The sequence below is a fragment of the Oncorhynchus kisutch genome, linkage group LG6, assembly GCF_002021735.2.
Source record: "Oncorhynchus kisutch isolate 150728-3 linkage group LG6, Okis_V2, whole genome shotgun sequence".
Taxonomy (NCBI): domain Eukaryota; kingdom Metazoa; phylum Chordata; class Actinopteri; order Salmoniformes; family Salmonidae; genus Oncorhynchus; species Oncorhynchus kisutch.
Genome location: NC_034179.2, coordinates 77,925,771 through 77,939,447, shown reverse-complemented (window position 1 = coordinate 77,939,447; position 13,677 = coordinate 77,925,771). Strand labels below are relative to the sequence as shown.

The 13,677-nt window shown below is 42.8% G+C and overlaps 1 protein-coding gene across 1 annotated transcript in view; it reads right to left on the bottom strand.

Moving 5' to 3' along the window:
* The window catches only part of LOC109887580 (netrin-1), a 41,336-nt gene extending 28,243 nt beyond the window's left edge, over positions 1–13,093 (bottom strand). The window contains exons 1-2 of the mRNA XM_031827740.1: positions 12,819–13,093; positions 11,461–12,505 (exon numbers count right to left, since the gene is read on the bottom strand). Coding sequence (XP_031683600.1) covers positions 11,461–12,475 — 1,015 coding nt within the window. The 5' untranslated portion in view covers positions 12,476–12,505; positions 12,819–13,093. The remainder of the gene's footprint in view (positions 1–11,460; positions 12,506–12,818) is intronic.
* Between the last annotated feature and the right edge of the window lie 584 nt (positions 13,094–13,677).

Genomic DNA, 13,677 nt, shown 5'->3' with positions numbered 1-13,677 from the left:
GTTCTGCCCCTGAACAGGCAGTTAACCCACTGTTCCTAGGCCGTCATTGAAAATAAGAATGTGTTCTTAACTGACTTGCCTGGTTAAATAAAGGTAAAATGTTTTTAAAAAAAATCTCTGCCTGTGGGTTTGGACCAGCAGGAGTGGGAGGAAGTAATGCCTGAGGGTTTGGGGTGTGTGGAGTGACCATGACTCCAGGCAAGTGCTGGTTCCCTGGCCAGAGTATATGACAGCCTCCCTGGTTTTCATCTTTCTTCTCCAGGACTGGAAGACGTATGAAAGGCTGCGTAATCCTCTGCCTGTGCAGGGTTCCATGCTCCAGGAGCCAACAGAACAGAGATCTGCTCCACACAGCACGGCAGCAGGAGGAGGAGGAGGAATGTGATTGATGAATCCCCAGGTTTTTACTTCTTGCAGCAGATGGAACCCTGGGATATTTACAGTTCTGTGGGGAAGGAGGGGGGTCTGGTAGCCATTGTCCTCAAGACCTACTGATTATATCCTACTGTTATTTATCCCCCTGGATTTCCCCCTAAATCCACTAAGTGGTTCCTTATTCAGAGAAAGGAATTGGTCACTGGGGTATGGGAGAAAGACATGTTGTGTAGGGGGTGACTGAAATCAATTTAAAAGTACTGAAGACCCTTGGAGAGGCCCAAGCAGAAGTTATTTGGACAAATAAATAAAAGTGGGAACAACTCCATTTCCTTATCACGGCGGTGATTGGGTCTGCTGTTTGTTTGTTTTACAATGTTCTGGAGAGAAGTCATTCTGAGAAGTGGTTTTTAATGAGGAGGACGAGAAGAGTCACTGAAGTCGTTCTGAGAAGTGTTTTTTAATGAGGAGGACGAGAAGAGCTTTCTGAAGTCGTTCTCGAGAGAAGTGTTTTTTAATGAGGAGGACGAGAAGAGTCACTGAAGTCGTTCTGGGAAGTGTTTTTTAATGAGGAGGACGAGAAGAGGTTGCTGAAGTCGTTCTGGAGAGAAGTGGTTTTTAATGTGGAGGACGAGAAGAATCACTGAAGTCGTTCTGAGAAGTGGTTTTTAATGAGGAGGACGAGAAGAGGTCACTGAAGTCGTTCTGGAGAGAAGTGGTTTTTAATGAGGAGGACGAGAAGAGGTCGCTGAAGTCGTTCTGGAGAGAAGAGGTTTTTAATGAGGAGGACGAGAAGAGTCGCTGAAATCTGCACATGTGAACTGAACAGAGATACGTTTTTCAATTAGACGCTACACAAGCCTTGTTGTATCTGAAGACACGTTTTCCAGCTGAAATTAATTGAGTGTTGATACAACACTACCATTCAACAGTATGGATCAGTCAAAATCTTCAATCAGTCAAACATTTTTACTTCGACTTGTTGGTCCAGTTTGTTGGTGTAAAAGCAAACAGTTGCTGAAAAACTCCTTAGCTCTGATGCAAACGACATGGTGAAAATGAAAAGCCTCCTGCTGACTGTCTCAGATTCTAATGAGTCAAGCCTTCGTTCAGCCATAATAGAGCTAGTTGCCATTTGTTGTTTTTGTCTTTTAGTTTAAAAGGTCCTGTATCCACATAACAACAGGGAGGATGGCATCAGCCAAGGGCCGTTAGCTCGGCTTCTACTGGGAGTTTCTATCCACATAACAACAGGGAGGATGGCATCAGCCAAGGGCCGTTAGCTCGGCTTCTACTGGGAGTTTCTATCCACATAACAACAGGGAGGATGGCATCAGCCAAGAGCCGTTAGCTCGGCTTCTACTGGGAGTTTCACAATGCTGAGGTAATAGGGTAATTGCGATAACCAGCCATGCCATTGCACAGGGAAGTGTGTGTGTGCGTGTGTGTGTGTGGGCAGGGGGTGGTAACGTCCCAGTACTGGCTGTGTTGGGTGGCAGCACAGTGGGGGAGCTGGTGGGGGGTCTGTAACTGAGCGGTGGAGCGCGGAGCGTGTCATTTCACTGGGCCATTAATCATTCCCAGACTCCCCAGCTCCAGTGCCGCGTAGGGGCTCCATGCGCTCACACTCAAGCTAGGTGGTCCTGTCGCCACTGCCGTAGCAGCCCAGACAGGCAGAGGGTGGCGGAGGTTAAACCCATGTAGGTTAAACATGCAAACACACACACACATCAGCTTCCAATGCCTATGTCAACAGATACATCCAAACAACACACACAGATAAACAAACTAATACACATTCATTCCATCACACACGGTTATCAACAGAAATAAATATAGCATATTTGCTTGTTTTGACAGAAATGGCAATTTCTTCTTCCTTGGCTTCTCTTCAGACACTAGAAGATAATACCACCCAGCAACCAGTGTAACACACTATTTAATCCCTCTCCATCCTCCACATCCCCCTGTTCTCTACTTTGGAATTACAAGACGGCAGATTTTATTCTGGGGGACAGTTTATATGCATACACAGGATGGATATATAGTAGACAGACTCCCAGCTCTACCTGTGTGCTCCCTCTCCTCTGTTGACCATTGAGAACCCTTGTATATTTAAGCCTGTATTTATTTAAGCCACCCCCCAGCATCACTAATGTACCTCAGCATAGTTACCCCATAGAGACAATGAGGTCACAGATTAGCAACGTGTGCGGCTGTTCCATTTAGTTGCCAGACCCACCTGTCTCCGTTTTCACTGTGAGATCTCTGAATTATACAGTCTCTACAATGTCCTCTTGACTTGTGATACAGCACCTCAAGCATTCATAATATGACCTGTGATATGTATAATGCAACGCTTGTCAGCAGTTATCACGTATTAGTAACACATTGACTGTTTCAGGTCCTAAAGAGAGGACAGTGCCCACCCAGATAAACAGAGACTGGACCTGTATGTCCTCTGACACACTGAAGCAGTGTGAAATGACCCCTCATGGTCCTCTGACATCAGAGTCAAGAGAAAAGGAATCCTAAACCAAAGCTACCATTTCCTTCCAAATGTTGAGGGCCACCTCTCCAAACCGCCGTCCACAACATAGCCATAGAATATTTTCTCTATTGTCTTAAAAGGCAGAGTAAAGCCTTTTTGGCTCTACGTTGATGTCTGCCTTGAATTATAAGCTCAACGAAACAAAATCCCCAAAAACATGAAGCATTTGCCCAGAGGACACTGGATTCCACCAGAGCTTGGATTTTGAGATCTCAAAAATATACGTCTTTGTTTTTTAGTCTCTCTGTATACAGTGAAACCTCCCAGCTCACCACATCCACACAGGCTGATGTGCCAAAAGGACTGTCCTGCAGGCCCACCATATGGAGATACACTGTAGTTTCCACTTCAGTTACGGAACAGAATTAGTCTGGGGATGTTTTGGAATGAGTAACAGCCCAAATGTACTGCTATTCATTACCTTGTTAGCATAGAGGTTCATCGTTTGGACTTTTAGAACTCCTGATATTGACCGCAGATTCTTTTATTTTCTTAAGACTGCAAATTTGACATTGTTTTTTATATACAGTATGCGTCTCTACAAACGCGCAGACCGTACTTTTTCCTTGAAGAGGCCAAATGATATGACCTAATGATATGATTTTAGTCTAAGTGCAGTCTAACTGACCTTCTATTCCCAGTGGGGCGTTTAAAGGTGTCTGAGTTTTCATCTGTCTGTTGAGAGACTCCCAATACTGACCTGTCTGCAACCCACCTGCTTCTGATTAACTGCTCAAAAAGCTCTCCTCTCTCTCCTACTTGTTTTCATTTTTGTGTTTTATTTTGTTGGTTATTTTTCTCTTTCATTCAAAAAAAATATATATATTTTACAGAGATTCATTTTTAGGTCTGCATGGCAAATTTCCTGTTGCTTGGTACCCATAATTGAATGTTGCATTCTTTCAGCCCATGAGACCTTTCTTTGCTAGCTATGTTCATGAAGAAATACTGTATTCTATGAAAACAAGTAACTATCCATACAAAACAAGTAACTATCCATACAAAACAAGTAACTATCCATACAAAACAAGTAACTATCCATACAAAACAAGTAACTCAATAAAGTGAAAGCATTTTATTTGCTCCAATATACTTTCACTTAATATGCTACATACTTTAACGAAAAAAATATTTGCTAAAACAGAGAAAATAATGGTTATTAACTAAATAGAAATAACAATCATATAAAACTATTCTAAATAAGGATTAATAACTCAAAAAATCCAAACCTACAAACAGGTCACCAAATCCAGATGGACCTAACCCCTGGCAGTAGATGATGGCTGCTTGGGGCCGAAGAGTTCCTCTACAAGAACATCTATGACATCATCTTTTCAATAAGTTATTTTTCCTGTCACATGGGCTACAAAGGAAGCGGAATGAGACCCAGATGGTGGGCAGCCCCGGCCTCGACCCAGACTGGCAGCCCAGGGGAAGGCAGCCGGACTAGAGTCAGCAGAAACAATGTCAATGGTCCCAGTCAGCCACATGGAGAAAGAACTGAGCTGTCAATGTCAATGGTCCCAGTCAGCCACATGGAGAAAGAACAGGCCTGCAGAGAAACTCACTGAGCTGCTGAAGGCCTCGTCAACATGGGGTCAAAGCATGGGATTTGTTAGAGCCTGTCTCCTCTTCACTTTTTACCAGACAGGTGGGATAGCTCAACCAGAGATATCACCGTTTAAACAAAGCTCTGTGTTCTATAACAGGGTCTTTTGACTGAACAACCTCTGCAGTAGAACATGAACTTCTACTTTAAAAATGCTCTCTCCAAACGGTTCCCTTTGAGACATAGTGAACGCAATCCAGTGGGCTTTCGGGGTGATTTAAGAGCTCACATAAAGATTTAGCACACTTTGACACTATTTTTAGTGTTGGTCCAACACAAGTATGTGCTGGACCGCTCGGGAGGAGAGCCTGTGGGATATTGATATAATCACATCTAATTCAACATCCCTGTAGGTGGTAGACGTGTCAGTCCAAACCAAGAATGACTTCTGTTTCTGTTCGATAGCTGCCAAATACTTTCAACAGTGTACAAAACATGCTGATAACAATTATAGGGAAAAGAGCATCTTGTGAGAGAGTGTGGCTGTTTTATAGGTTTGTCACAAAGGGAATACAGGTGCATGCCATGCGTCGTTTGTATCCTCTTTCAATCTACATGTAAATTCCCTTTTGTCCTTTCTGTAATATGTACTATAAACCAGGGGGTTGGACAGTTTCTTTTCAATTGCTTTCTCTCTCTGGTTCTTTGTGACAGGCTCTTTGTTATGTTGATAGTTTAGGGGGGTTAGACACATGCAGAGATCTGTGTAAAGCAACAGGTCAAACATGGCGGAGGAGCCAGTGGCAAGTGACTGATACTACCCCTCTGCCAGAGAATCCCAGCTCAGAGAGAAAAGAAGACCATGCTGAATTACCAGGCCTTGGCAGGAACTTTCCAACTCTCCCTCTACATACAGAAAGGCCCTCAACCGTAAGGCTCTCCAGAGGGTAGTGAGGTCTGCACAACGCATCACCGGGGGCAAACTACCTGCCCTCCAGGACACCTACACCACCCGATGCTACAGGAAGGCCATAAAGATCATCAAGGACATCAACCACCCGAGCCACTGCCTGTTCACCCCGCTGTCATCCAGAAGGCGAGGTCAGTACAGGTGCATCAAAGCTGGGACTGAGAGACTGAAAAACAGCTTCTATCTCAAGGCCATCAGACTGTTAAACAGCCACCACTAACATTGAGTGGCTACTGCCAACACACTGTCAATGCCACTGACTCTACTCCAGCCACTTTAATCATGGGAATTGATGGGAAATGATGTAAATATATCACTAGCCACTTTAAACAATGCTACCTTATATAATGTTACTTACCCTACATTATTCATCTCATATGCATACGTAGATACTGTACTCTATATCATCGACTGCAACCTCATCTACAAGACACTGCTAGGTAAAGTCCCCCCTTATCTCAGCTCGCTGGTCACCATAGCATCTCCCACCTGTAGCACACGCTCCAGCAGGTATATCTCTCTAGTCACCCCCAAAACCAATTCTTTCTTTGGCCGCCTCTCCTTCCAGTTCTCTGCTGCCAATGACTGGAACGAACTACAAAAATCTCTGAAACTGGAAACACTTATCTCCCTCACTAGCTTTAAGCACCAACTGTCAGAGCAGCTCACAGATTACTGCACCTGTACATAGCCCACCTATAATTTAGCCCAAACAACTACCTCTTTCCCAACTGTATTTAATTTTTATTTATTTATTTATTTTGCTCCTTTGCACCCCATTATTTTTTTATTTCTACTTTGCACATTCTTCCATTGCAAAACTACCATTCCAGTATTTTACTTGCTATATTGTATTTACTTTGCCATCTTGGCCTTTTTCGCCTTTACCTCCCTTCTCACCTCATTTGCTCACATTGTATATAGACTTGTTTATACTGCATTATTGACTGTATGTTTGTTTTTACTCCATGTGTAACTCTGTGTCGTTTTATCTGTCGAACTGCTTTGCTTTATCTTGGCCAGGTCGCAATTGTAAATGAGAACTTGTTCTCAACTTGCCTACCTGGTTAAATAAAGGTCAAATAAAAATAAATAAATAAATAAATAAATCCTTATGTAATACATGTATCACTAGCCACTTTAACTATGCCACTTGGTTTACATACTCATCTCATATGTATATACTGTACTCGATATCATCTACCGTATCTTGCCTATGCTGCTCTGTACCATCACTCATTCATATATCCTTATGTACATATTCTTTATCCCCTTACACTGTGTATAAGACAGTAGTTTTTTTTGGAATTGTTAGTTAGATCACTTGTTCGTTATTACTGCATTGTCGGAACTAGAAGCACAAGCATTTCGCTACACTCGCATTAACATCTGCTAACCATGTGTATGTGACAAATAAATTAGATTTGATTTGATTTGACATCAGTGGGCCAAAAGCCTATAACATACATTAAAGAGGAGAACATGAAATCAATAATTAGGCTTGGACGCACAAATGCTCCACAACTGTAAAAGCCCGGTAAGGTCAAAGCCCCATCTCAATGAAATAATAGCGTTGCATTTAACCTCTGTTCAAAACAAAGTTAAAATTGAACAAGTGCAAAATTACACGTATGAGTGACTAAGGCTACCATTTTCAACTTGCCTCAATGGCCACTTGGCAGGCAAGTCTTTCCCACAGTTTCCTTCACACCCCATCAGTCAACGAAGTGAGGAGAGTAGGTCTGATGCGAAAGGGTCAATGCTACGCTGTACATGGTTGGAATACAAAGCAGCTGGGATGAATTTAAGAGATGTGCCTCTTCTGGAAGAGAAAACCTGATGGTCAGGGGAGGAGCCAATTCTCTGTGTTTATTTATCTCCTTCATTTATCTCTTCAATGATAAACCAATCACTGGCCTTTGTGGGTGTGGTGGCAACAGATGAAGCTGATCATTGAGATGTATTTTCCTCATAGCATCTAAGATGCAAAATTAAAGGCAAATCCAACCAGGAAGATTTGAATTTGGTTTAAATTAACTAACTTGCTTTGCATGCCACATCATTGGATGGGAATGCAATGAGAGGGTAACGGCTGCCAATAAGAATGCAGTTCCACTAAATATGATGGCCTCCCCGCATGCAAAGCCATGGGAAATGGATATTGTTTTACTTCCCCAGTGCAGCACCTGCAGTGTAGCCAACTACTCTCCCATATCCACATCTCTCTCTTTCTCTCCACTTCTCTCTTTCCACCTCTCTCTCTCCATCTCTCCATCTCTCCATCACTATCTGTCTTTCTTTCTAGCACTCTCTCTCTCTCTTTCTCTCTCAACTTCTCTCTCGCTATCCACCTCTCTCTGTCTTTCCATCTCTCTCTGTCTCTCCACCTCTCTTTCTGTCTCTCCACTTCTCTCTCTCCACTTCTTTCTCTCTCCACCTCTCTGTCTCTCAACTTCTCTCTGTCTATCCACCTCTCTCTGTCTCTCCACCTCTCTCTCTGTTTCTCCACCTTTCTCTGTTTCTCCACCTCTTTCTGTCTCGCCACTTCTCTCTCTCCACTTCTCTCTTTATCTCCACCTATCTCTCTGTCTCTCCGCTTCTCTCTCTCTCTCCACTTCCCTCTGTCTCCCCACCTCTCTCTCTATGTCTCTCAACTTCTCTCTGTCTTTCCACTTCTCTCTGTCTCTACTTTTCTCTCTCTCTCCACCTCTCTCTGTGTCTATCCACCTCTCTCGGTCTCTCCACCTCTCTCTGTCTCTCCACTTCTCTCTCTCCACCTCTCTCTCTGTCTCTTCACTTCTCTCTCTCTCCACTTCCCTTTGTCTCTACACTTCTCTCTCTCTGTCTCTCCACTTCTCGCTCTCGCAACTTCTCTCTATCTCCCCACTTCTCTGTCTCCACTGCTCTCTCTCTCTCTCTCTCTCTCTCTCTCTCTCTCCACCTCTCTCTCTCTCTCTCTCTCTCTCCACCTCTCTCTCTGTCTCTCCACTTCTCTCTCTGTGTTTCAACCTCTCTCTCTGTCTCTCCACTTCTCTCTCTGTCTTTCAACCTCTCTCTCTGTCTCTCCACCGCTCTCTTTCACTTTCGATAGTACTCAAAGTCAGGGGCCAACCGGAATCCCAGAAAGATCATTAGCAGCAGCCATTCTGAGCCCCTTTAGCCAGACCACTGAGCTGGGCTGTAGCCCAGTGAATAACAGCCTCCCTCGCCCATTCCACACAACGAGGTGTCAAGCCACCCTTATTATTCCCTTCCCTTCCCTTGGACTGCATGCTTATTCTGCCTGTTCTGACGCTTTATCTAATGATACTGCTGACATAGAAAGTGAGGTGGTGAAAGGGGCCTCATTCTGACAGCATGATGGATGCCACAAGTGACAACCTTTTGTTTCAGTAAAACACACTGACATGCTGGCTCTGCACAGGCAAAATGCAGAGGGCAAGGGGAACAACTTGTTCACTTGTTCTGTGTCATTGAACAAACAATGGCAGTGCCAGAACTTGTTTCTTTTCCAGGTTTTGTTTCACTGTAGATGAGGTTTGTTCTGTGTGGTTCTGTTTATATGCTGTGTGGTACTGTTGATACAAGCACCCAAATCTGTTGAAAATTATACTCTACTGATGGAATTAAACTTACTTCTGATTTCAAAGTACCTCGTGTTTTGTCCCCCTCTGAATAGTTGACTTGGCCCAAAGTGGAAGTTTATTCTCTATGTGCCAAAAATATCAATAAAACCACCTTAGTCACCCATCCAATCTGGTAAAAGCACCTGCTTACGGAAACACAACATAACTCTGCGGTCTATCTCTGCCTCGGCAATGTTTCCTTCCTATTGAACTGCTACTACAGTCGGAAACACAACATAACTCTGTGGTCTATCTCTGCCTCGACAATGTTTCCTTCCTATTGAACTGCTACTACAGTCGGAAACACAACATAGGCAATGTTTCCTTCCTACTGAACTACTACTACAGTCGGAAACACAACATAGGCAATGTTTCCTTCCTACTGAACTACTACTACAGTCGGAAACACAACATAACTCTGCGGTCTATCTCTGCAGGGGCAATGTTTCCTTCCTACTGAACTGCTACTACAGTCGGAAACACAACATAACTCTGCGGTCTATCTCTGCAGGGGCAATGTTTCCTTCCTACTGAACTGCTACTACAGTCGGAAACACAACATAACTCTGCGGTCTATCTCTGCAGGGGCAATGTTTCCTTCCTATTGAACTGCTACTACAGTCGGAAACACAACATAACTCTGCGGTCTATCTCTGCAGGGGCAATGTTTCCTTCCTACTGAACTGCTACTACAGTCGGAAACACAACATAACTCTGCGGTCTATCTCTGCAGGGGCAATGTTTCCTTCCTACTGAACTGCTACTACAGTCGGAAACACAACATAACTCTGCGGTCTATCTCTGCAGGGGCAATGTTTCCTTCCTACTGAACTGCTACTACAGTCGGAAACACAACATAACTCTGCGGTCTATCTCTGCAGGGGCAATGTTTCCTTCCTATTGAACTGCTACTACAGTCGGAAACACAACATAACTCTGCGGTCTATCTCTGCAGGGGCAACGTTTCCTATTGAACTGCTACTACAGTCGGAAACACAACATAACTATCTCTGCAGCGGAAACGTTTCCTTCCTATTGAACTGCTACTACAGTCGGAAACGCTGCTCAAAATGGAATTACGCACTTGAGCACCCGCACTTCCTTTGGAGAAATAACTTCCTGCCTTTTCTTTCAGGGATTATTTCTGAGAGTAAAATATAAACCTAGTTAAAGCATTTAGACTAAACAGTAATCATCTGCTTTTTATGTCCTCCAAAATGGATAGTATGCCAAGATTACATGTTTATAAATGTATTTAAATGTACTTGTTAGGTTGTTGTTGTTGTTGTTGTTGTTTTTTGGGGGGGGATTTCCATTTGTTGATATCAATATCTAACAATTTTACTCTCCGATGATTTATGTGGTTACATACTTCAAACAAATATCTATGATGTGTTGTTCTAAACAGTAGAAATATGTCATTGTCATGGTTGGTGTCAACTCATTCAATTCATGAGATGAAATACTATTCAATTCATGAATTGAAAATTGTCCATTATTTTTAAAGGAGGGTGAAGTTAATTAATTCAGTGATTTAAATGTTAATTAATCCAAGGCTAGTCAACGTTGATGAGTATTACAATGCATTTTGATATAAGTGTCAAATATTGTATCATAAAACAAAGTTTAAAAAAATAATTTATTAAGCCAACACATTGTGGTTATATTTTTCCTAAAAATCTGTATTTTGGTTTTGATTTACGTTTTGCATAAATCATTGCAATGTGTAGCTAATCAGCGTTTGGTTTTATGTAAATTAAACGGACTATGCCATTCCATTTTTGTATGGTGGTTTGGGTGATAAAAACAAAGTTTGGAACACGGACCAGCCCTCACTTTATTAAATTCAAATCATTCAATTAAATAATTTTCAACAAAATCCATTTTTTTACATTAACACAATAAGTTGGTTATTGGCGACAACATTTGATATACATTATGCTGACTTTTTCAAATTGGTTGATATACCTTAATTAATTCCCCTCCTCACAATTACTGTGGTTTTCCCATTTTGAATCGTTATCAGATAGAGCATATTTGAACAGGGTAATGAATTCACTGGTGTAATTTACGAATGCATGGTGGATTAGTTTTATTTGACACAATTAAACGATTTAAAAATAACTAATTAGGCAAAAACAATCGGTGGTTTACAAAGCCTAATTCATATTGGATCAATGTGAGATGCTTAAATTGAATTTGAATTTAAGAACTGGATAATGACTATGCTTAAAATGCGTTTTTCAAGGCATAATAAGAAACCTGCGCAATCACACAAAATACTTTCGATCATTATGAGTCTTGCAATTTAGAAGTGACATTTAAATCTCAAAAAAAAAAAACGTTATAGCGCAAAGCTCTGGGTTACAAGGGTAAATAGTTGACTTACCAACACATTCGTTTGCCTCTCTTGCGGTTGCGCGCTGCCAAGGACGGTCATAATGGAAAGGTTTGCACCTGTCACACTCCGGCCCCGCGGTGTTGTGCTTGCACTCGCATACCAGGTTTCCTTCCCTATCTTTTACGCACTTTGAAGCGTGGCCGTTGCACTTGCACCGCCCGCCAACCTGCAGGTCTGATACCGCGTAAAAGTAGGAATCTCTAGCCAGCTCCGAGTCGTCCTCGTTCTCATCCCCAAACGTATGGAGTCGGCTGAACGCCACCTTGATGTCGGTGGCTGTCACCCAGTCCTGCAGCACGGGAGAGTTGTCGAAGTCGTGCGCCGAAGGTCTGCCATCCAAGGTGCTGAACGCAATGAGCCCACCTGTCAGCGGGTGCATGTCCGTGTGAGAGTCTGTGCAAATCGCCTCTTGTTCGTTCTGCTTGGTAATTGCCGCCTTATTCTGCTTGTTATACATCTTCTTACACTGGGTAGAGTAGAATTGGAAAGGAACCCAGGATTTGCCATAGTCCATTGACTTGAAGATAGCCATAGATTCGGGTCGGGGTGAACAGAACTGCAAGCTCACATAGGTGACCTCAAATTTTTTACCCAAAGACAAAGTGAGCGTGACGTTCTGAGGATACTGGACATAGTTTTCTGACTGCCAGCAGGTGAGGTTATGAGGGTTGTTGAGATCAGTTAAATACGCGGGTGGATGAGTCTTCTTTGGGTCCCCTGCATCGCAGGTGTGGCAATCCCTAGTCCTCTCCTCACCCTTCTCGGTCACGACGCAGTACCTTGAGGCCGGGGTTCCACAGGTGCTGGAGACGCGCACGTCCTTCCCGAAAGCAGAGTTCACGAAATCGGGGATGCACCTCCGGGGGTTGCCGTTCTCATCATAGCATGGGTCTGGAGGGGACGACTGGGCAGCAAACATACTCATCCCATAACCTCCAAGAGCCCCCTTAACCACCAGAGAAATGGCCACCGAGGTGACCCAAACCTCTGAAATCCTTATCATTGTAATCCGTGCTCTTTAGTGTCACTTGCGCTGAAATGTAGTCGTAGAAAAAGAGAGACATATTTAAGATGTTTGTTACGTAGATTTAGAGGAACATTATCATGTCATGCATTGCAAAATGAATAGCCTATAATATATATATATATATATGTGACCCTCTATATATAAATGCTATTTAGCCTACATCTGAAAGTATCCATGGTGAAGACAAACAAGCAGAATACCATTCATACATGTTAATATTAAATCAATAGCCTATGTACATTTCTGTGTTTTGTTCTCCACACATAAACAGATGAAACACAAACAGTCATGCACATGTATGTGAATGAAATCATCTTACGAGACAAAGAAAACTCCACAGAGGACACTACCTCCGAATAACTGTTCAGCCTGGAAGAGAAGTGTTGTAAAACTTAAGAATATAGAGGGCAGCCTACTCTCTTTTTACGCACGAAATTCTACCGCTAGTTTGCCCTTTTCTGTGTTTCTAGACATAAATTGGAAGGACCAGCTCGCTATTAGCTTCCCTGACTCTGTCTTCCACTCAGTCACACCTCTGTCTACCTCTGTCTCTTGTCTGTCCCATTCCCTTTCTGACGCTCTCACTGTTTGAACAGAGAAGCGAGACCCTGTTATCCAGCAGAGCTTGAGGTCATACGGAGATGCTCGCAGAGCTAAAAGAAAGAACAACGACATCCACTGGTGTGTAACAATAAATGATAAAATATACCTCAACTCAAATGTATTTGAAATATGTTTGTATTCAGCTTATTACATCATATTATTAAAACAACAATGATATTAGGATTTTGTTTCTTATTATTTCAATTATTCAAAGATCACACAGCTGGCAGGTCCAATTGCAGCGGCGGCAGGTAGCCTAGTAAAGGTAGCCTGGTAAAAATCGTTGGACTAGTAACCGGAAGGTTGCAAGATCAAACCCCCGATCTGACAAGGTAAAAATCTGTCATTCGGCCCCTGAACAAGGCAGTTAACCCACTGTTCCTAGTCCGTCACTGAAAATAAGAATTTGTTCTTTACTGACTTGCCTAATTAAATAAAGGTAAAATGACACGTTTTAGACAACTTCAGTGTTCTTCTCAAGTTACCACCTGTGCCACAACAGGATAGCAGATGCAGGTATAACTGATAAATAATAATACCAAAACAAGTTTACATCGAATCTCACAAAAGTGCCA